This window comes from Cnephaeus nilssonii, assembly GCF_951640355.1.
Source record: "Cnephaeus nilssonii genome assembly, chromosome: 10".
NCBI lineage: Eukaryota > Metazoa > Chordata > Mammalia > Chiroptera > Vespertilionidae > Cnephaeus > Cnephaeus nilssonii.
Window position 1 is genome coordinate 53639194 of NC_137081.1, and position 25511 is coordinate 53664704.

General features: G+C 36.9%; 1 protein-coding gene across 7 annotated transcripts in view; it reads right to left on the minus strand.

Moving 5' to 3' along the window:
• The window catches only part of SLC4A10 (solute carrier family 4 member 10), a gene marked incomplete at both ends in the record, with an annotated part of 246251 nt that overhangs the window by 138875 nt on the left and 81865 nt on the right, over positions 1 to 25511 (minus strand). For all 7 annotated transcript variants that reach the window (XM_079782957.1, XM_079782954.1, XM_079782956.1 and 4 more), the window contains one exon: positions 13202 to 13283. In XM_079782957.1, the coding sequence (XP_079639083.1) occupies positions 13202 to 13283 (82 nt within the window). The remainder of the gene's footprint in view (positions 1 to 13201; positions 13284 to 25511) is intronic.

Consider the following 25511-nt stretch of genomic DNA (forward strand, 5'->3'; position numbering starts at 1 on the left):
TAATACTAATCTATAGGAGTTCATAACAGAGTAAAATCAAGGATAATCTAGGCAAGCAAGGGAAGTTTCATGTAAAAGGTAAGACTTGAGTTGGGCCATAGTATGTAGAGCATGGGGGAAAATAAGGTGAGATAGAGCATCTATTTTTTTTCATTTTTTATATTTATTTCAGAGATAGAAAGGGGGAGAGAGAGAGAGTGATAGAAACATCAATGATGAGAGAGAATCATTGATTGGCTGCCTCCTGCATGTCCCCTACTTTGGATTGAGCCCGCAATCTGGGCATGTGCCATGACCAGGAATCAAACCGTGGCCTCTTGTTTCATAGGTCGATGCTCAAACACTGAGCCACAACGGCCAGACCAGGCATCTATTTTTATAATGACTGAAGCTTGTTATTTCACTATTATTTTAAAGCATTTATGTTTTGTTGTTTTATTTTGCAAGGAAGGGGGAGAAAAGAGATCAACATATGTCCTAGGATACTTAAAAAATGAATACAAAAGAGAAAGTGGTTACTCTCTACCTTCCCAACCCCATTTTAACTAAATTATAATTTCTGAACAGCCCTGCCACTTTGCTTCAGGGAAATAGGTCAGGAAATGACCAAAAATGTGAAACTGTAAAATTTTCCAGATTTAGTTTTATATTGTACTAGAGGCCCATTGCACAAAGATTTGTGCAATAGGCCTTCTTTCCCCTGGCTGCCGGCACCGGTTTTCCTCTGGCACCTGGGAACCAGGCCTTCGCTCCGGCCAGAGCGGAGAAGCCAAGCCTCTTCAGTCTTCAGTCTTCAGTCTACACTCTGCACCTGTGTATGCAAATTAACCAGCTATCTTTGTTGGGTTAATTTGCATACTCACTCCTGATTGGTTGGTGGGTGTTGTGAAGGTATGGTCAATTTGCATATTTCCATTTTATTAGTGTAGATTATTCAAAAGACATATGCACATGTCTTATTTGGGGACTTATGGTAATTAGAAACACAAAGGCTTGCTTGGAAAAACTGAAGAGTCATTGAGGAGAAAATCAGAGTTTTATGGTAATTAGAAAGCGGCTTATTTGGGGACTTATGGTAATTAGAAACACAAAGGCTTGCTTGGAAAAACTGAAGAGTCATTGAGGAGAAAATCAGAGTTCCATGAAGACAGTTCTGGAATTCAACTGTGAAACTGAAGGAATAAAACAAAATATCTGAAAGCAAAGATGAAAAGAAAAATACTTGGCATTCCTGTATAGATGTTTGCAAATAAGTAGATAGTATTGTAGTGTGTGTGTTTTTTTTTTTCATTTATTTTTTTGAGGGCCACAATATTTTAGCAGCTTCTCTCATTGGGGGTAGAATCTATTCTTCCAACCTTTGAATCTGGATTTGGGTATGTGACTTGTTTTGACCTATGAGACATTAGCAAATGTGACAGAAACAAAGGCTCGGCAAATACTTGGGCATTGGTTTTTCATCTCTATTGCTTCTGGGAACTCTTATGTCACCATGCAATCAGGTCTATCAGATATGTTTAATTTTATATATATAACCACCAGTATATACTCCCTTGGCACCTTATACTTCCCAATAAAACTTTTCCAATTTCAATCAAATAACTAACAATATCATCAGGTACATAATGCCCATGGTAGGATCTATAGTTAGCAATATGGTCTGTTTAATCATGTTTCTATTTTCAGTACCTGGCATATTAAGAGCTCAGCAAGTGTTTCTTGAATAAATAAATGAAAACAAATCTTAACCCCTTTTTATAGCATTTTATGCTGCAGTAGGCTGAAAAATTCAAATGCTGGCTCTCAAAAGGGGAGATCAGACTTCAAGGAATAGGATATGTATTGGCAAGTGAAATGTAGATGGTATGCCTTGTGAAGGGGGGTGGGGAACAAAAAAGGTCCAGAAATATATATTAGCATACTTAACCTGTTTTTACCAGGAAGTAAACAGAGTTGTTATTTCCTTAAACATTTATTGCAATAAACATGATTTATACTGACATATAAAAATTATGTTTCTCATTTTTCAGTTTTTTTGCAGGAAATTTTAGATGAAAACAATGACTTGCACAAGTGCCTGAAGCTGGCTCACCCAGTTCTCCCGAGGCAGCTGTGCACACCTCTTCCTCACGGTGTGTTCAGTGAAAACACTTTGGTGATGTGTTTTCAACCACAGAAAAGGTAGGTAACCATGAATTTTGGCAAATGCCATAAATCGAAGCTGTGGGTGGGTTGGGGAGGGGATGTTTAGTGGGAGGGTTATCAGAACATCATTACCCGGTGCCTGATAGAAAAATGGAAAGATAAAGATGAAATTTCCTAATTTTTCTTTTCTTTTTTTGGCTGCTGACAGTTTTCTGTACAGAGAGGTGATCTGCTCAATTTACCTAAATAAGGCTGCCTTCACTTTCTAGAAAGATCCACTTGCGCAGTTCTATAATTACATGGTTATTGAGTAAGTATCCACCTCTGAGTGAAGAATGTAAAATAATTATTTGGGGTGAAGGAAAAGCATAAAGCTCAGATTTTGGAAAGTGAAATTAGGAGGTCTCCTTGCTCCTGCATCCACTTTCATCCTCAGTTTTACATAGGATTTACAAAGAGTCTATTAGGAAGAAGAAAAGCTAAACCCAAATCCCTTTGCTTTGAGATTTAAAATCACTAAACCATTTACGTGCCCTAAATGACAACAAGCAGAAATAGATACATTCCCTCACTTCCATCCCCATCTGGAGGAAAGGTCACCTCTGGGAAGAGAGTCTGGCCCACTTCCCAAACTCAACAGCAACCACTAGACTACAAAGGATGTGTGCGCACGCACTGCTGGATCTATGCCCATCGCACGACTGATGCTAAAGGCCTTTACAACAAAGTCACTTAGGTACGAATGGAGAAAGGGGACACATGTGCCCTTACAAGAAGGGAAATTAAAGACTTAGGTCACTAAGAAGTTTAACACTTAAGGCTCAAGGCAGGTTTTGGTACGTCTGTATGTGGATGAGGAGGTTATGTGGCTAACTGAACAACACTGTACAGATAAATTATGAAGGATCAATGGTTGTAGTGGACAGGACCTTCCACCACATGATGGGATGGGGGGAGTCACATAACTCTAGTGTAACTTGCATTACCCCAACTCCTTGAATGCCACCAGATTTCTACCTGGTGGCAGAAGAACTAAAACTATAGTAATGGGCTAGGCCAGTGGATGGCAAACTGCGGCTCTGTTGACTAATGAGTTTGCCGACCACTGGCCTAGACTCTCAATTCCAATAATTACAGGCAGTTGTTGTTCCTTGTGATTAATCCCCTACCAGTGGTTGGCAAACTCATTAGTCAACAGAGCGGCAAACTGCGGCTCGTGAGCCACATGTGGCTCGCGAGCCGCAGTTTGCTGACCACTGGTCTAGGCTGTCCAGTGTTAAACATTAGTTGACATAAATCTTGAGGGGCAAATCTAGCATATAAGGTCCGTAATTTTATCTTTATTTTTCACTGTTATATTGTTAATACCTGGACTAGTGTCTAGCACTTAATAATAGGCACTCAAAAGAGAGTTGGAGGAATGACTGAATGAGTGAATCTGGTGTTCATTTCATTCTCACCTGAGATTAGCAACGGATTAGAGGCATTAAAGTCTGATTCAACCATAGTTGAAGTAACCCTAGGCAAGCTTGGGAGGAGAATTCCAGGAGAAATACCATATATTTCCAGAACTCTACCAGGCAGGTAGTACCTCTGAGTTATTATATTTTAAATGCTAACCAAATATGACTTAATTTTATATCTCAAGATTATAAAGCCAGACATAACTTTTTTATTTAAAAAAATATATATTTGACTAGAGGCCCGATGCATGAAATTCATGCAAGAGTAGGCCTTCCTTCCCCCGGCTGCCAGCACCGGCCTCCCTCTGGCACCCGGGACCCAGCCTTCCCTTTTAGCCCTGGCTTCGTCCAGAAGGTCGTCCAGAAGGACATCAAGTCTAATTAGCATATTACACTTTTATTATTATAGATGGTATTTTTTTAACACATCTACCCTACTTCAATTTCTTTTTTCTTCAAAAAGGTATAGAGTAAGTTTCTATGGTTTTCAAGAGGCATGAACAATTTACAGGATATTTTTTAAACCCTTCGTTTATACAGAGTGAGCAGTCCTTTTCAAATGTAAAACTTATGAACTTTTCTTGACTTTAGAGAAAGAGGAATGGAGAAGGTGAGAGAGAGAGAGAAACATTGATGTAAGAGAAAACACTCATCCCAGGCATGTGTCCTGACCAGAAATTGAACCAGCAAACCTCTGGTGCATGGAACAATGTCCAACCAACTGAGCCATACTAGCCTGGGCAAAAGTGCTTTTTTAATAGTGAAAGAGAATGCAGATTAATCAATATTAAGAGAAAGTTAAAGTGAGATAGCAGGAAATAAATAAGCCATTTCTATAAACAGTCAATAGCTTAACTTACTAAGCATGACTTTCATTTTCATGATCAACATTGTTACTGCATTGGTATTGCTGACACTATAGTTTTAATCACTGAGATGTCATAAAATGATTTCCTGCTATACTATTATCCAAATAAATCATGGCAATTTATCATTATAAGAAAAAAACAGTTATTCAAAGAAAAAATAGGTATAATTCTAAATACTTTAACTAGAAATTAGAAATCTTTTGCTAATAAGACTGTAATTCTTTAGTTACAAAAGCTCCTAAGGTAATCTGAAAGCAGTTTTTAAAGTAGCCACAAACAATATTCATAACCTTCTTGCCGCAGGGACTAAACAAAAGGTTCATATACCAGCAGAAAATTAAAATTTTGCTTTCTCGTAATTATGATTTCAGTCATTTTAGGTTCCTGTTTTATCTTCCCAGGTGAAGCTCATTAAGGGTAAAATGATAGAGAAAGGAAGGAAAGAAAATCAGATTTTTTGTTCATTGTGCCATTAACAGTTCTGACATGCTAGAGGCAGTAGAAATGACAAGGTAACCAGGAAAGAGGGAAGATAGAGAGGGAGTAAACAAACTTACTGGGAGAAAATATAAAAGATAGCATTGAAAAAAAGTCATCTCAGACTATTGTCCCCATAGCGGAATCAGTTCTACTGAGGTTCTAGTGATACCTATACTGCTAAAATTATAGGCATATGTTATTTAAAAATCAAGAACATTGCCCTAGCTGGTTTGGCTCAGTGGGTAGAGCATTGGCAGAAGGGTTCCGGGTTCGATTCCGGACAAGGACAGGCTCTTGGTCAGGGCACATTGCAGGAGGCAACCAATCAATGTGTTTCTCTCACATAGAATTTCTCTCTGTCTTTCCCTCTCCCACTACCTCTTAAAATTAATGGAAAAAATATCCTCGAGTGAGGATTAAAAAAAAAATCAAGAATATTACCTTTTTCGATTATTTAATATGTATTTATTATCAGCATGTATATCCATTGACAATTTTTAAATGTAAACATTTATGTGAAAAGTGGCCACTGTAATTTTTTTTTTCTCAATGGGGAGTCAAGTGCCCTATCGACATCACTGGTTATCTAAACCTCCTTGGAGAATAAAAAGCATAGAACAGAAACCTGGCTCAGTGCTTGTATCCCATTAGCACTTAACTCTTATTGGTGAATGATGATAAATTCATAAGAAAAGTCCCAATGGATGGTAATCTACTCCTGCTTATACTGTGAGAAGGTCCTGTAGAAAGGAGATAACTGTCGAGGCTATGATTACATGCAGCCAAGGAGCTTTAAAGTAGGATATCCCAACTGGGAAAGATTAGCAAGTGAAATAGAGATTTAAGAAATTTATCATGAAATAAACTAAGTTGATCACCTTCATAGGACCACTCCCACACTATTAAACTATATAACTAAATAAGGAACACACAGAAGTCTCAAATGCCTGGAAAACTCAAAATAAAAATACTGAAATCTTGAGTATTAGTCTGTCTTCCTAATTTCCATCCTCAAATATCCAAAGTGTTTGGCATACAAAATGTACAATTTCAAATGGATTCTGTGTAATTAATTAACTCTACTAATTATTACCAGTGCATCAAATACAACTTAGAATTGCCCTATCAATTGACTTTGAAAATCCTCTTATCAACAACACTAAGTTGCACAAAAGTTAACCAATAATAGCAGGGAAAAATGATTCTTTCTTTTTCAAAGAAAAGATATTTGGAATAAAGAAACAATACGATTATTTTTTGGTGCAGCAGAGACAGGAATCCTATATAATAAAATGGTAATATGCAAATTGACCCAAATGGCAGAATGACTGGGAACAACTGGTTGCTATGATGCATACTGACCACCACGGGGCAGACGCTCAACGCAGGAGCTGCCCCCTGGTGGTCAGTGCATTCCCACAGGGTTAGCTCCACTCAGCCACAAGCCAGGCTGAAGGGCTCCCGGGCTGCCAGAGAGATGTCTGACTGCCAGTTTAGGCCCGATCCCCCAGGGAGTGAGCTTAAGCCAGCAGGTGAACATCCCCCGAGGGCTCCTGGGCTGCCAGAGGGATGTCTGACTGCCAGCTTAAGCCTGATCTCCTGGGGAGCGGGCCTAAGTTGGCAGGTGGACATCTCCAGAGGGTTCCCAGACTGCGAAAGGGCACAGGCTGGGCTGAGGGACCCCACCCCCCCTCCCTCGCCCAGTGCAAGAATTTTCGTGCACCGGGCCTCTAGTTTAAAATAAGGGAACAGGAAGTTATAATGAAAATAGTCTCCAGTGGGAGCGAGGTTTCTTTCCTATTTTTGAGAATGGGAATTTACTAATTATAAAACTTTCAAATGTTTGCAAAATCATTTGGAGAACTATTATGATATGGATACTAATTATCAAATTCCTTATTGCTTCAACTTTTAAAAATAGTCATGATCAAGTGAGTACATGCACTCCAGTCTTCCAGTTAATGGTAATCTTGCTGCATTCAGTCACCTATAGACAAGGTGCATTTGAATCCCGGCTCTAAGGCTTGCTAGTCATGTGGACTGGGCAAGTCAATCTTCTGTGTTTAGTTTATTTATTTGTAAAATGGAGATCATAATAATACTTACCTCATTGAGTAAATTCAAGGATTAATTCATTCTTCACTATCTGACCTCTTGCAAATATTTAAATTTCATCTCCAGTCATTCTACCTCCAGGCACACTATCCTAATGCTTTAGCCACACCATGTTTGCCATCCTCTGCATACAACTGATCCTTCCTTCTTTGCCTTCAGAACTGCTATTCATTTTTCAAAGCCTGCCTCTGCCTCTCTGAAGCCACCTTTGGTTTCTCTCAGCAGATTCCACATTTTCCTTCTAGTGGCAATTTTTTGGAAATAAGAGATTTGAAAGAAAAAGTCTAGGCCTAATTTTTAGCTTTTTCTTTTCTTTTTTCCCCCACAATATTATTTTTTACCTCAGTTGTAAAATACTGTATTATAATTATAGGTGATACCATTGATAAATAAGAATCATGTTGTATGATAGCTTTGTGCTAAGTGCTTTTATTACATTATCTCTGGACATTGGGTCCATTATGCATTAAGGTCCCCAAAGGAAATAAACTAGTAACATAACTATTTTTCCCCTCAAATGGAATGAGCAAAAGAATATCAATATAGAGGTATCATTTTCTCTTTTAAATCCTTGACTTTAAAATAGTTTAATATTTGCTAAAAGCAATATATGATAAAGAAAACGTTGTTTTTATTTAATTTATAAGCCAGATTTAAAGATTAGTTTAACTTTTCCATTAAAGTTTTATATTTATGAATTCTTGAATAACAGAATAAAATGTAACTAGGTTTATCTTCATACAGCAAAACATAATTAGAAACTACTGTATTTACATGTTAGATGTTTGAAGGGTGATTAAATATTTGATGAGTGTTAATTATGTACCTAATTACATTATACAAATTTAATTTCTTAGTGACATATTATTGAACAAATCAATACAACACACAATGAAAGACCACCTCACACTCATTAGGATGGTTACTATCAAACAAACAGAAAGTAAGAAGTGTTAGCAAGGATTTTGTTTAGCATCTATCTAGTTTAATAAAAAGTGCTGAAATAAATAAAAATATATTTTTTTAAATGGTGGGCAAAGCAGGGGGGGGGATGAGGAATGGAGGACATCTGTAATAGTATCAACAATAAAAATTAAATTTAAAAATAAAATAAATAAAAATGACACTAATCTCTGCCATTTCCTGTCACATGCAATACTGATTTTCATTTCCTCGCATGGCCAAGGCAAGGAGTTTCAGAGCCTTTTCACTCTCTGAAATAGTTCTCAACCCTCAGGCTAAGAAACGAATGTGAAGGTCCTGCCAATTACCGAATATGTCCATTAGTACTGTTCAGGGACCAGGGAAATGATCAATAAGTGGGTCAGCTTCCTCAGGAAACAGACTCTGAGGAGTGTCCAAAGTGTTTGTTGAAGAGAGCTGCCTGCAATAACATCTGTGAGGAAATATGGGCAGCAGCATTGGGAAGCGAAAGAATTACGGTAAAGCTGCAATGAAGGCCTCAGTTTCCATAGGAGGCTCTGAAGCTGAGACAACCCTTCAGAGTTATACCAAATTGAGGGGGGATGAGAGTAGAGGGAGGGAGCTTTAAACTCCTTCACTGACCATGAATTGAATTCAATAGGCAAGGAGCAGCTCCCTTAAGCTAAATGTAATTTCTGGGGAATGATTTAGGTGTGAACCAACTGCAGGCAACACCCATGGCAAATGTGGAAATAAGTGCCTCAGTCTTAAGAGGGGACATTGGTGATTCATCATAACACCCACTACTGGGTTGACAGATTTAGAAATTTTTAAAATATAAAAAAATTATTACCTGGCCTACCTATACTAAAGGGTTATTTATTGTTTATCTAAAATTCAAATTTAGCCCTGACCGGTTTGGCTCAGTGGATGGAGCGTCAGCCTGCGGACTCAAGGGTCCCGGGTTCAATTCCGGTCAAGGGCATGTACCTTGTTGCGGGCACAACCCAGTAGGGGGTGCGCAGGAGGCAGCTGATTGGTGTTTCTCTCTCATCGATGTTTCTAACCTTCTCTCCCTCTCCCTTCCTCTCTGTAAAATATCAATAAAATATATTTTAAAAATAAATAAAATTCAAATTTAACTGAGCATTGTGTATTTTATCTAGTCACTGTATCCACTGCACTTGTACTAAAGGGTAAGTACAAGAAAGAATTTCAAGGGCATTAATGCCTTATTCCTTTTGTAATCTTATTCTTTAAACAGTACTAGTTCCACAAGAATGTGGGAGACCAAAATGAAAATTGGTTAACCTCAATAATTTTGGCTCTATTCGAGATCCTGAAGTGGTCTAACTATAGGGACTCAATCCTGCTAGCTACATTTTACCATCAGAAACAGAAGTATGCTTAGGAAGAATACTAGCAATACTAACAAGGGAAGATGGTGAGAAAGACATAGCACTCAGTATATAGAAAAGGAAAGAATTGGAGCAAAGGCAGTAAGAACAAAAAGGGATGAGAGGAAACACCCTGAGATAGATTCAAAGTATTTTCTGACTACATGATTTTCTGACTACTCTTCCTAGAAAAATAGGAAGTGAGCAGAATCTAGTAAAATTGCATGCTCTTGATTTTATGTAATAAGAGGAGAAGAGAGAAATGATACAAGATATATATATATATATAAAGAATAAATAGGTTTAGAAGGAGAAAATTATACATTTGACAAATCATTCATCAGAATGTGTAATATGTATAAATACTCTAATATACACCAAACTGTTGATATTGGTCAGGTATTTATTTTCCATTAAACATATTTCACCTGAGATTTTATAGATATTTTTAACCACCTGGAATTTCTACAAGCTGTACTAAGGATATTAAATTATACCAGTAATTTTATTACCTGAGTATATACACAGTTCTGAGAAACAGTAATTTTCAAATTTAAAATTTTAATTGAAAGGTTGGTTGCCACAGGGTGGGGGGTGGGAGAAATGGCAAGATACTGGTCAAAAGGTACTTTTTAAACTGCTAGTTATAAAATGAGTATATTCTGGGGATCTATTATACAGCATGGTGACTACAGTTAATAACACTGTATTACATACTTGAATGTTGCTAAAAGAGTAAATCTTAAATCTTTGCCACACACAAAAAAAGGTAATTATGTAAAGCGATGGATGTGTTAACTAACCTTATTATGTTAATTATTTCTCAATAACTATGTGTATCAAATCATCATATAATACACCTTAAATTTACACAGTTATATATCAACTAGAAGCCTGGTGCACAGATTTGTGCACCAGTGGGGTCCCTAAGCCTGGCCTGTGGGGATCAGGCCAAAATCAGCTCTCTGACATGCCTGAGGAGTCCCAGATTGCAAGAGGGTGCAGGCCAGGCCGAGGGACCTCACTGGTGCACGATCAGGGCCACAGAGAGACACGGGAGGTTGGCCAGCTGGGGAGGGACCGCGGGAGGATTCCAGGTTGTATCTGACCCGTCTTGCCCAGTCCCGATTGGCTGGACACCAGCAGCAAGCTAACCTACAAGTCAGATCATCTGCCCCCTGGTTTTCAGTGCGCATCATAGTGACCGGTCGAATGGTCAAACGAATGGTTGGACACTTAGCATATTAAGCTTTTATTATATAGGATGATATCAGTAAAATAAAATTAAAACAAATAAATAAAAATTTAATTGAAGGAAGATTTGTGTTTGTCTTCAATAGCAATTCTGAAGTCTATTTCATTTAAAATAAATATTTATTGGTATGTTTTATCTACATTACTAAAAAAGCTCTTACAAAATAGAGCTCTGGTCTTGTCCTTTAATTACACAAAGGGAGAAACTACCACCACCATTACCCTCAGTAATGCTACCGTTCTACCTGGCATTCTCCCACTTATATTACGCTGCCAGTTTATTTTTCCTAACCCACGCCATCCATTATACTGCCCCTGTGCTATTTTCTGATTCAGAGTCCAGAAAACACAAATAGATTAATTCTCTGTGTGCATCACAGCAGAATCCTCCATAGCATCCTCAAATGCCAGGATGTTAATCTGCTTAGTATGGTTTGGGACCAGAAGAAATATTTAGAAAGTTAATATAAATAAGGTGTTTTCTATTTTTCTTCAGAAATCTAAAATGTAACATTATACTTGCATCCTATGATGTTAATTTGAATCACCAGTGAGCCATACTTATTCACTACTGGGGTTAAAATACCCACTATAAGACATCTATAAACAACAAAATCTGGTTTATGAATTGTTTTGCCAATCAGAAATCTATTTTAATAAGCATCATGTACTATCACCCATATTCTCTAACCATTCCCAATAAAATAAAATGTATGTAATACATGTTCATATGATAATTAAAGTGACCTTATTAAATATTATTTTTGTATTATGTATTTTCTATTCAAACGAACCATTCTGCTATAATTATTTGTATACTAGAGGCCCAGCGCACAAAATTCGTGCTTGGGTAGTCCCTAGGCCTGGCCTGCAATCAGGGCCACCTTCCCTGGCTGCCCACAGCTGGCCCTGACCCCGCCGTCACCCACCCCTGGTTCTCTGTTCACCATCAGGCAATCGGAGCCTGCTGGCCAGGGAAAGGGACCAAGAGGTGGTCAGTGCGCCTCATAGTGACTGGTCGAGCAGTTGTTCTGATTTTTCTACCGGTAGGGTCAATTTGCATATTACCCTTTTATTATATAGGGTTATTAACTGTTAACTTCCAGTTATTCATGTGTGGATTATCCATCATAGTCTTTAAACCCAAGATGGCTTTTCCTTGAAATGGAGTATATTTTAGGCTAATTTCTTGGTTTACTAGGTATTCTTGTGTGTGTTTAGTAAAAATAAGTATAGCTTAAGACATAACATAAGTAGGAAGATAAATATGCTGCTGGAAAAAAAAGTGATATAATAGCATTTCAAATTTAATAAATAATTATTTTATGATCCATAATACATTTATGTTTTTAAACTTTTTGCTCCCTTCAATTTGTGCAATGAATATGGAAAGCATAGCAAATCACTATGTATATCCTTAAGCATAGCCTTCCCAGACCTGGGTATTTTCTGGGCACCCAATCAAAATGTCAGGCACACAGTAGCTATAGCTGTTGAAAGTTGTCTCTAAATATTTTATATTAATTCTCCAGTTATTTAATTGTTGTAGCTAAAGATAAAATCTAAGAATAACGAATTTAATTGTGGTAATTTATGTGGTTATATTATAATCACTAAGGGGAATAAACTCTTATTTCTCAACTGCAATGTTTATTGGGAGCTACTTATGATTAGTTTTACTTAAGATTACCTGGGTTTCCCTTTTCAACCAATAGATTTAAAATACCAAATATCTTGTATCTCACTAGTAATAATTTTGGGTTAAAAAATAAAAATGAACTAGTAGTGTAGTGGATACATTAAATTGCAATATAATGACAACTGTCAATACTTATTGTAATTCGTATGTCAGGTACTATTCTAAGTATTTTTCTCTTTATTCTTAAAAAAAGAAAACTTTAGAAAATACATTCCATTGTTACCCTTATTTTAACAGTGCAGAGAAGTTAACTGGCTGAAGATTCTGTAGTAAATAAGGCAGAACTAACCTTTGAAACCAGTACAATTTGGTTTCAGAGTTACTACCAAGAATATACCACCTCCCTGTTGAAGTATTTGACCTTCTTCCTTATTGAAGAGAACACAAACAAATGGTGCCTCCAACCACTCTTTCTCCTAGATATCTGAGTAAAACTGGAATACCACATTGTCTTTAACTCTCCCAGTGACAGCCTACGCTGACAACTAGGTTGGGTTGGATGTCTCTCCTGTCCTATTCTCCCCTCTCACATACCACCACATTTATTAGTCTGACATCATTTTTTTTTTCTTTTCATTCCCCAGTTGACTGTAACTCTTTGAAACAAGGAATATTAAAATATTGGAGCACAGCACAGTGCCTGGAATATAGTAGAGGTTCAGTAAATGTCTGCCAAAGAATGTTCTTACTTTTCCAGGTCTGCCTATTGGCGTTGCAGCTGCACCAAAACAACCACAGCCACTGCCACCTTTATTCTGATATCGACTGTCGCAATTCTCTACATTGTAACATATTTCACATTTCTCTTTGAAACAAAGATAAGAATAGCTATCCCAAGTGGGGAAAATGTCTTACCTTCTAAATCTTCTTTCTCAAAGTGTGTTTTGAGAATAGAGCGAGTTCCACCCCTATCCACAACTGCCTCTTCATCATTTCTCTGTAGAATGGGAAAAAGGAAGACTAAATGGAAATACATATATTTTTCTTACTTTCAGAAAATAAAAGTTTTTCAGAGATAAAAATACTATTTACTTGCAAAATATGTCTGTTAAAGAAATAACAATGATTAAAATTAATAAAGATATTTTTAAAGTTAGAAGCTCCAAGTATTTTTTGCTTCCAACATTTTTAATTAAATTTGTTGCAGTGACATTGATTAATAAAATTATATAGGTTTCAAGTGTACAATTCTATGATACATTCTCTATATTTTGCTTTGAGTGTTTGCCACCCAAAGTCAAATTTCCTTCTGCCACCATATATTTGCCTCCCCCATCCTCCCATTAGCCTTTACTAGCCTTTCTACCCCCCTTTTCCTCGGGTAACCACTATACTATTGTCTGTGTCTATGAAATATTGCCACTGTGACAGCATGGATGGATCTTGAGAATATCATGCTAAGCAAATAAGTCAGAAAAAGTAAAAAACCATGTGATTTTACTCATATGTGGGATTTAAAACTGAAAGCAACAAATGAACAAATAAGAAAAAACAAGGAAGCACTCATAGACAACAGAAAATAAACTTGTAATATGATCTAATATTTTAGAGTTTTAATTTAGTCAGTTAAAACTATTTGTATATGACTATTCTATTTGATTACCAAGTGTTAATTTAAGGAGGAGGATAAAATTAATTTGGCCACATATTTAGAAATCAAATAGCATTTGATTTTTCCATGAAATTGAAGACAAACATTCTAGTTGGCATCATTTGTTAGGGATATAAAAAATGGAAAATAAACAATTATCTTGTTGATTTAGTATGCATTTCTATCTCTGATAAAGAATTCTTGTTAACAAGATGACATTTTGAACTACAGATGGAAAATATAAAAATCATTAGCATTAACACCACTCATGCTATGGTAGAGTGACATAATTCCATTGCCATTAAAAATGGGGTTGGAGGGGTCTAATCCCTTGAAAGCAATTAGTAGCAATTATTAGGTAAACTACAACTCTAATTATTTTGTTTCAGTATAATGCATTTTATTCAAACTAAACTGTAAAGTACAGTCATGTGCATTAAACTTTCATTCAGTTTCTTTTTTTTTTTTTAACCTATTTAGAATGGCTGGGCAAAGGTTCTAGCATATGCATATTATACATACTCAAAACAATATGCCCACTGATTTGATTCTCAAAATAATGGGGAGAACGGTGAATATAGTTCATTTTTACCATGCAGAAATACACAAAATACAAAATACTAAATGAAGCAAAATGCAGATTACTTCCAACATTTATATGATTGGTAACACCTATCTATTTCTAAGCCTATCATTGTATATAGTACCAGGGCATATTTGAAACCCTGTAGTCCTTTATCTTTCTGAAAATGTGAACTGAGACAGTTCAGGGCACAGTGTTTGAAATCAGAGTTAATGACACTTACACCATAAATGAGAGAAAAATGAAAATGAAGATACAATTCAGAGCCCATTGCTCTTCTATTTTGCAAAATTTTAAATATCTGTTGGTTTGAGCAATAATAGCAATAGAAAAAACTAAAGATGGTATTTATATAATATTCCTGAACCAAACAAATGCAAGTTTCAGCCTATTTAGAATCTATTCTTGATATATTTACAAATCGAACTTATCCTCTGTGTGAGATATATTCAAATATATGTCACATTGGAATGCATCTCTGACCTCTGGAGTGTTGTTAAGATAAATGCAAAAAGCTAATTATGCATCCATGTTCAAAGGTCAGAAGGAAGACTATTCCACTAGATTTTACAAAGACTATTCCACTAGATTTTACAATGTTTCTCTTAAAACAATTGCAAAATGGAAAGCTTTATATAGAATATAATAAGATGTTTTCTCCCTGTAGAATTTTGACTTCAAGACCTGAATCCTTTTTTAACTGATACAAATAATTTTGTCTGTATTTATATAAAATATGTATACTGCTCACATACAAAAGATATTCTATTGATTAGCTAATGTAAAAATACTGAGATAAAATGAAATTTTGAAGAAGAGCAGAGGGGGGTCTAAATAGGAAATGGTAATTTTTTAATTACTATAACATTGTAAGCAGAAGTGATCTGTTTAAATATTTCTTTGAAATAACAAGAACTAGAAGCTAGAATATGAATGTAACTCAATGTAAGTGACTCATTTTTTGTTTCCTATACATTATTCCCTTTAAATACTCTCTGGATGTTTCATAGATACATCAAATGAATGATCTTTTAGGCTGAAAATTCTCTACACAAATTAATACTGATATACATACTGAGATTCATCCACTTTGTTTATAGTTCCCAAGGTCATTTCAATATTATTCAAAACTTTTTAATAGGGTATTTCCCTTCCACCACATTACCAGGTAAACATGGGGTGTGATGACAGGAATTAAGAGGGACATACATCACGGGGTGCCAGTCTATGTTGTAAACCCAATACACCAGTAAAATAAATTTTTATTTCATTTTGTACTGTTAATCTCTTTAGATTTGTTGAAAATCAAATACATTAGTATAGCCTAATTTCTATGTATTTTTATTCATTTAGGAACAAATTTTAGCACTGTACAGGGAGAGACACATAAATGTGTTATATTGCCTCTCACAAAATGTGTTATATTGCCTCTCAGTAAATAAGATAGAACAATCTTTAAAAATTTTTGGACATTACCCATTGTGATATATAGTTCAACACAATCACATATTTACATATATGTAACCAAAAAAAAAACGTTTCACAAATGAACACTTACCCTTACTATAAACAATGTGTCCTGATATTTTCTATTACAGGATATTCTATTTCATTTAAAAATACCAGTCATTATTTATTAAATCTATTTCAGGACTTAAAAATGAATTGTAGCCTGCAATTTGAAAATCACTGGTAGAGACTATGGCTCTGAGACTGAGAAACAGTAACTAACTCACACAGAAATCACATCTTAATCCATTTACATAAGCCTCTAACAAAAAAATAATACTTTAGTCTTCAAATCAATATTTTTAATTTCTGAAGTTTCTGCCATGTTAAGTTTAAGGACATATTATTGTAATGGCATATACCACACATCTTTTCCTAATCTATTTTGACTTAGTTTTCTGTATCTCCCATTCCTTCTCAAGGAAAATATAGCATTATATACTATCCTTTCTAGTTAAACCCTGCTTATTACTAAATTGAATTTATATTCAGCTATTTTAAAGACACACTCTATGTAATTGGCATAACCCAAATGTATTCTATAATTTTCTAAAATTTGATTACTTCTAAACATTAGGACATTGTCATATTGAACTTGGATGTTTATAAATGTAAATTAGAAATATATATCCTCTAAAAAAGTTTTTAAAGGAAAGAGTTTTGTTGTTATTATTTTAACTGAACAATTATTATAAATAGCAGGGAAAAAAAACGCTTTCTACTCAACTCTCACATATGAAGTGACCTTGAACCAGTACACTCTCTCTTAAAAGAGCAATTAATATGGGCCTGCACATTTAAGTGTTAAAATATTTTTAAAAAAACATAACAATTTATTCTAGGATTGTTTGTAAATATCAATAAGCTCTCTGTGAATACATATAAAAATGCATTTTTTCTGACTTATCAGAACTCTTGAGCACAGTCTTCAACAAAATAAACTTTTCTAGTTTTATAAGTCAAAATATAACAGCAATCCCATGAGCAGGAAGATTAACTTTTTCATATCCTTTTAATAAGTCTCATCTCACTTGAGAATGGATTAATAGAGAAGAAAGCAGTTTGTTTTCAATTCAGAATTTTCTTCCCTAAAAGTATTTGTCATAACAATTTTTAAAGCAACCACTTTACTGCCTTTTTGTTAGATATTGGGTATTGGAAAATATGATGTGCTATATATTCTCCACTAGCCATTACAGATTCACTTTCCACGCTTATCCACGCTCTATCTTTATGGATTGCATCATCAGGCCCCGTTGCTTCTACCTTCCAACTGAGTTCAGCCAATGAGAGATAATGACATAGGACGAGTAGTAGAAATATATAGACAAATGTATTTTATAAGCATGGCCTGAGAGCTAGTTTTAAAAGTGTTTATTATTTACAAAGCCTCCAAACTTGTCATTTCTCATTAATATTAAAATATTTCACAGAAAACTAAGGTATTCATTTCACTAACGTTAAAGCATGTATTTTCTACACATAAGATTTCGCCACATTATTTACATGCTCTGCTTTAATACAACGTGTTTTTACTACCTATTTCAATAACTAAGATACAGAAGTTTAACTTCTTGTTTTTCTCATTCATCCCATTACCTTTTATTTTCAATTATGAAATTAAGAAACTGATATTAACTCATAGATTTGATGTTAATAGTCAACATATGAATCCATTATGTAATCTATAGAAGTTACCTTTTTGTCATTACCAAATAAATGCAGGAATTTTACTTCTTAGTTTTCTTGGCCATATCCTCATTACCTTTTATTTTTAATTATGAAATTAAGAAAATTGAGCATTAACATTTAGATTCAATGTTAATATACTACATGTGCTTCCATATTTATTCTAGAGGCATTCCTTTTTTCCCCATGTAAACTAAAGTATTATACCAATATAAAAGGTCATGCTTTAACCTCTAATTATATTAGACTGTATTACATAGGACATTAGATATGAAAGTATCAGTTCAGAGATTAGCTTATCATAGGAGCTCAAGGAAATACTAGCTGACCTAAATCTAAGCATAAGTCAAGCATAACTTTGGATTTCACTAAGTATGTTATATTTTCAAAAAATAAATGAACCCATCTATTTTTACTAGCATATTACTTTGAAATTAGGTATTTAAAATCTAGCATCTACCCTAAATATAGATTATACCACCTCCAGTAATATAACTTAAATCTATCATATATACTATACTAATTCAATCACATAAAATATATCTATTCTAAAGTAGCCCAATAAACCACTCTATCTCCTTTCCTATGTATTTTTAATAAAAGCAGTTGAGTTCCTTTCTAAAGTACCTAATTGGGGAGGTGGCAATTAAGTTTCATTTACTTATGCAAAGTAAATGTGTTATTTCATTTTTACACATATAAGAAAAAATAGAACTGAGAATAAGAATTGGAGAGTAAAACCCTCTATCATAGGAATAGAACTAAGAAGGCATTATAAATCATCATGTAAAAACTTCAAGATTTTTTAAAATCTCATTTACTTGGAAAACTCCACCCAAACAAGCTTTAAAGACCAGCCAGGGTAAAGAGATCAACCAAAGGACTTGTATGCATGCATATGAGCATAACCAATGAACATAAACGGGGGCGGGGGGAGAGCATGTGCTGGGGTGTGGGGGCAGTAGGGGAGAGGTCAATGGGGGAAAAAGGGGACTTGTGTAATACTTTAAACAATAAATAATTTAAATTAAAAATAAAAAAAGACCAGCCAAGGAGTACACAGTTAGGTCAGGGAAGTTCATTGGTTGACATGAAATACTCCAGAGTCAAGTTCAGCGTTGAAAGGTTCAGGGGTGAAAGTCTTCCAATACTAAGCTGATTCTGGCTCAGAAGTAACATCAGCACAACATACAGTATTGTACTTTATTACTGTCACTGTGACCTAAAGAATATGTTCTCTCCTAGAGCGCTTAGCATCTGATAGTTAAGGATAAAAGGTGTTTGAGAAATTAGGAACAGTTTTAATTAGCCAAAAGTATTTCAAAGGGTTGTGATACCTCACAATTGAGTTCCTGCCTTGTTTGCCCACCTGATCCTCTAGATATGTTTTGAATTCTGGACCTGATTCTTATCTTGCTCTTAAAAATCCTTCTAGAGCCTCAGTTCTGCCTATTTACCAAATTTTATAACCAGAAAATGATGTTAACTGCTGCTACTTCTGCCTCATGCTGTCTTTAGCCTCTTCATGTTGCTTGCTCATAAGTGCCCTATGAGTCTCCATCTGTCTTATGATAGGCCTTCTCATTTATCCTGCTATGTCCTTTCTTCCTTAAGCATCTGATACATCCCCATGAGCTTGTTTGATGTTCAAGTACAAGTTTTACAGATCTGACCTACCCCTCTGCTGCTGATGCTCCCTTTTAGGAGGTCAAAAAAGTCGGTGTTGGGTAAATGCTGAGAGGTATATGGAGCTGCATACTACCTGGATTGAAATTTTGTTTCACTTCACTTAGGCATCTTCTGTAATTTCTCTGTATCTTGAGTAACTTATTAAAAGATATAAAGTTCTTGAGTCTGCCAAGCATGTGTTAAGTTCTCCATAAATAATATTTATATTATTATTTCTACTATTGGAGCTGCAAAATTCAGTAAGGCATGATTCTTTCCCACAAAGAGCTTATAGACCTCATGTTAAGTATAACACACAATGATATACATAATTCTTAAAATTAAATACTTCATGGATAGGTAAAACAGTAGATTGAAAAATTATATAAGAATTAGAAAACTGGGGAAAGATCTGAAAAAGTTACACAGAATATAAAACAGAATGATAATATGAAAAATATGCTGATATTTTTAAATGGAGGATAATATGATAAAGTCTAACATATACCTAATTGGAAGTTCTAAAGTTAAGAGTAGAGAAAATGAGAAGGAGTACTGGTTGAAAATAATAGGTGAATATGATAGACAACATGAATCCTTGGATTCAGTAATCACAATGAATCACAAACAGGAATTAAAAGACAATTCACACCTATACCTATCATGTGAAACTACAGAATGACATATTTTCAAAACAGTAAGGGGGAAAAAAGATCCTTTCTAGTTGAACAATACTTGAATTTTTATATTAAGCTATTTTCACATCAGTGTAACAATCACTTTTTTTTATCTAAATACCTATCTGTGCTTTAGCCTAAGATGATAACATTTGTAATCCTCTCATATATCAATACCCTTCTCCTTTCTTGCCATCCAAAACCCTGATGTTTTTACTGACATATTGTAAACTTGTAGAAGTCATATTAGTATCCATTATAAAAAGGAAATAAAGATATTCATATACATTTTTTAAAATATATTTTATTGATTTTTTTACAGAGAAGAAGGGAGAGGGATAGATAGTTAGAAACATCGATGAGAGAGAAACATCGATCAGCTGCCTCCTGCACACTCCCCACTAGGGATGTGCCCGCAACCAAGGTACATGCCCTTAACCGGAATCGAACCTGGGACCCTTGAGTCTGCAGGCTGACGCTCTATCCACAGAGCCAAACCGGTCAGGGCAAAGATATACATATACATTTTAAAATAAAATTAGCAATGTTTACCTTTTGCATTATGAATAAAGACTTGTTCTTTATAACTTGTCAGAATCTTAAAAATTAGAGTAGTACACAAGTATTTAGCCTTCTCATCATAAATTGGGACAGTCCTGAGTTGGCCTACATACATAGTAATCAATTATACAAATTATTTAAACAAATAATACCCTATTGCCTGCATTTTAATGATTTATAGGTGATTTGAACTTCAATAGTCAATAATTTGCAAACTGGAAATGGAAAGAAGATTCCTAATATAAGAAAGCCAACAAACCAAGTCAGAGAGGGATTAATTAAATAATATTTGTAAGGTATTATGGCTTGAGTAAATAAGAAAATTTCAAAATATTTTTAGATAACTAAAATGGTACTGAGGAATAAGATAAATAAAACATTATAAGATGAACTTCAATGATAAGAAAAGCAATGAAAAGAAGTAATTTTAAAAGTAAAGTTCAGTGATATTTTTCCTTTAACCTCAGTAATTGTGGATAAGTGATATGTTTTATCATCCTATCTATAAAACAGTAATATGCAGATCATCACTCTGCTACACTCACAAGCCACACCCACCGGCCATGCCCACTGGCCAATCAGAAAGGGAATATGCAAATACACCTAACCAAGATGGCTGCAGCCTCGGAGAGCAGTTATTGGAACTGGGATATTGGAGCCGAAGATCAGAGGGGAAGATCAGAGCCAGCAGGGGTCCCCCACAGGTGATCAGAGCCAGCTGGGGTCCCCTGCAGGTGATCGGAGCCAGCTGGGGGTCCCTGTCCAGGGCCCGAGCCTCAGCCAGAGGCTTGCGGCATTGGCTGGGGGTGGAGCTGGGCCACTGGAACCAGCTGGGGTCCCCTGCGGTGATTGGAGCCAGCTGGGGGGGTCCCTGACCAGGGCCCAAGCCTCAAACAGAAGCTTGAGGCCTTGGCCTTGGATGGACTGGGGGATAGAGCCATCTGGGGGTCCCTGCCCAGGGGCCGAGCCTCAAACAGAGGCTTGCGGCATTGGATGGGGGCGGAGCGGGGAGATCAGAGCCAGCTGGGGGTCCTGCCCAGAGCCCGAGCCTTGGCCAGAGGCTTGCAGCCTTGGCCGTTGTGGCGGAGCCTGGTGATCGGAGCCTGGCGATCAGAGCCAGCTGGGGTCCCCTGAGGGCGATCGGAGCCAGCTGGGGGTCCCTGCCCAGAGCCCAAGCCTCTGCCAGAGGCTTTAGGCCTTGGCTGGGGGTGGAGCCCACGAGCGGAGCCAGCTGGGGGTCCCTGCAGGTGATTGGAACCAGCTGGGGGTCCCTGCCCAGTGCCCAAGCCTCAGCCAGAGGCTTTAGGCCTTGGCTTGGGGTGGAGCCCTCCAGCGGAGCCAGCTGGGGTCCCTTGCAGGTGATCCGAGCTAGGTGGGGGTCCCTGCCCAGAGCCCAAGCCTCTGCCAGAGGCTTGCGGCCTTGGCCGCTGGGGCGGAGCCTGGCAATCAGAGCAAGCTGGGGTCCCCTGTGGGCGATCGGAGCCAGCTGGGGGTCCCTGCCCAGAGCCCAAGCCTAGAGGCTTGCAGCCTTGGCCGTGGGTGGAGCCGGGCGATAGAACCAGCTGTGGGTGTCTGTGGGCAATTGGAACCAGCTGGGGGTCCCTGCCCAGGGCCCGAGCCTCAAACAGAGGCTTGCGGCCTTGGCTGGGGCTAGAGCAGGGCGATCAGAGCCAGCTGGGGGTCCCTGCCCAGGGCTGGAGGCTTTAGGCCTTGGCAGGGGTGGAGCCGGAGATCACAGGAGATAGGTGTGAACTACAGAGGAAATACCTTTTCTGACCACTCATTGGCTAAGCTCCCTGTATGCCACTGGTAATATTCTTAGTAACTTGGGTATAAGAATCCAAAAAAGTGATCTAGGGCTTTTCCACCACACTCCTGGAGAAAAAAATGAAGGTCCGCTGCTGGAGGGCTAAGAAATGTCATGTCCTGCCCTACACGGTTTGGCTCAGTGGATAATGTCTAGGTTTGCCAACCGCAGAGTCCAGGTTAGATTCTGATCAAGGGCATGTACCTAAGTTGCAGGCTCCTCCCTGGCTGGGGCCCAGGTCAGGGCTCAGGAAGGAGGCAAGCAATCTAAGTATTCCTCTCACTTTGATGTTTCTCTCTGTCTTTCCCTTTCTCTTTCACATTCTCTAAAAGTCAATGGAAACATATACTCAGGTGAGGATAAAAAAAAAAGAAAGAAAGAAATGTCATCCTATCTAATAAAAGAGTACTATGCAGATTGATCATCACTACAACACACAATATAGCTGCCCCCATGTGGTCAAAGATCCTGCCCCCATGTGGACACAAGATGGCAACCACAAGATGGCCAGCAGGAGAGGGCAGTTGGGAGGCACCCGGCCTGCAAGGTAGGGCAGTTGAGAAGGACCAGGCCTGCAAGGGAGGGCAGTTGGAGGTGATCAACCCTGCAGGAGAGGGCAGTTAGGGGTAACCAGGCCGGCAGAGGAGGGAAGTTGGGGGCAAACAGGCTGGCAGCAGAGTGGTTAGGGGGTGATCAGGCTGGCAGGCAGAAGCGGTTAGGGGCAATCAGGAAGGCAGGCAGGCAAGCAGTTGGGAGCCAGCAGTCCTGGATTGTGAGAGGGATCCCAGATTGGAGAGGGTACAGGCTGGGCTGAGGGACAACCCCCCTCTGTGCACGAATTTCGTGCACCGGGCCTCTAGTATCATTAATAAAATGGTAGAAATCTTAGGCATGCAGTTTACTAAAAATTTGACTTTTATTACATTTAACAGCCACTTTAAACAAAGTGATTTTCCTAATTATACAAATACCAAAAATGTGGGAGAGGAAATGGGGAAAGGCTGCTTTATTTATTTGCCATTTTAGAGCTAATAAAGAATAAAAACAAAAAACAAAACCCTTGTGCTCTTAAATTTCCTATTTACCTAAAACTTCAATGAACATAGAGAAAGAAAATAAAAATACCCTAAACATGGAAAAAATGAAATTAGATTTGAAATGGGAAGCAATGAGAAGGCACTATGGGGAATCAAAAGAGATTAGACTAAAGAAAGGCATTTGTGCCCTAACAGTTTGGCTCAGTGGATAGAGCCTTGGCCTACAGACTGAAGGGTCCCAGGTTCGATTCCGGTCAAGGGCATGTACCTTGGTTGTGGGCACATCCCCAGCAGAGGGTGTGCAGGAGGCAGCTGATCGATGTTTCTCTCTCATCAATGTTTCTAACTATTTCTCTTTTCCTCTCTGTCAAAAAAATCAATAAAATAAAATATAAAAAAGAAGGCTCTGTGGCAGGACTTTTCAAAGAAAGAAAAAAAGAAGGAAAGAAAGAGAGAGAGAGAGAGAGAGAGAGAGAGAGAGAGAGAGAGAGAGAAAGAAAGAAAGAAAGAAAGAAAGAAAGAAAGAAAGAAAGAAAGAAAGAAAGAAAGAAAGGAATTTATTTTCACCAAAGTCACTGATGGCTTGCTTGATCAAACAAATAAACTAAAACACAATTTTAATTCATAATAGCATGTATTAAATCATTGGAAATGTATATACACACTTTGAATAATTATAAAAGCAGTGTTTATTTAAATACATTTAATTTGTAAAATTGAGCTATCAGCTGTTAAAGTGTGTATATTTGGGGTAGGGGACACCATGTATATGTATCATATCTTCTTTATCCAATCATCTATTAAAGGACACTGGTTCTTTTCATGTCTTGGCCACTGTGAATAATGCTATAATGAACATAGGGGTGCATAAATCTTTGTGAATAAATGTTTTCAAGTTTTTTAGGTAGAAACCCTTTAGAGGAATTGCTTTTACTAGTATATGATAACTCTATTCTTAGTTTTTTGAGGAACTGCCATACTCTTTTCCATAGTGATTGTACCAGTTTACATTTCCATCAGCAGTGAATGAGGGTTCCTTTTTCTCTACAACCTCTCCAACACTTGTTAATAATAGCCATTCTATCAGGTGTGAAGTGGTGTCTCATTGTAGTTTTGATTTGCACTTCCCTAATAGCTAGTGAAGTTGAACATCTTTTCATATATATGATGGCCATTTGTATGTCTTCTTGGGAGAGGTATCTGTTCAGGTCCTTTGTCCATTTTTTAATTGGATTGTTTGTTTGGTGTTGAGTTGTATGAGTTCTTTATATAGTTTGGATATTAACCCCTTGTCAGAGCTGTTGTTTACAAATATCAACTCCCATTCAGTTGGTTGCCTTTTTGTTTTGTTTTGGTTTCTTTTGCTGTGCAGAAACTTTTTAGTTTTATATAGTCCCATTCATTTATTTTTGCCTTCCCCTTGGGATCAAATTCATCAAATGTTCTCTAATACCAAGCTCCATAAGTTTATTACCCATACATTCTTCCATGTACTTTACTGTTTGGATCTTATATTTAGTTATTTGACCCATTTTGAATTCATGACAAATGGTAATCTAACTTATTCTTTTGAGTGTGGCTTTTCAATGCTCCCATCACCATTTATTGAAGAGGCATTCTTTTCTCCATTGTGTGTTTTTGGCTCCTTTGTCAAAAAAGTATTTGCTCATACAGCTATGCTTTTATTTCTGGGCTCTCAATTCTGTTCCATTGTTCTGTGTGTCTGTTTTTCTGCCAATACCATGCTGTTTTGATTATCATAGCTCTGTAGTATAATTTGAAGTCAAGTAGTGTGATACCTCACTTTCTTCTTTTATCTCAGGATTGCTTTGGCTCTTGGGGTCTTTTGTGGTTCCATAATTTTTTGTTATACTTCCTTAAAAAAATGACATTGGGACTTTGATGTATTAAATCTATATATTGCTTTGGGTAATATAGCCATTTTAACTATTTTGATTATTCCAATCCATGAACATGGAATATATTTCTATTTCATTGTGTGCTTTTCCATCTCTTTTAATAATGCTATAATTGCAGTAAAAA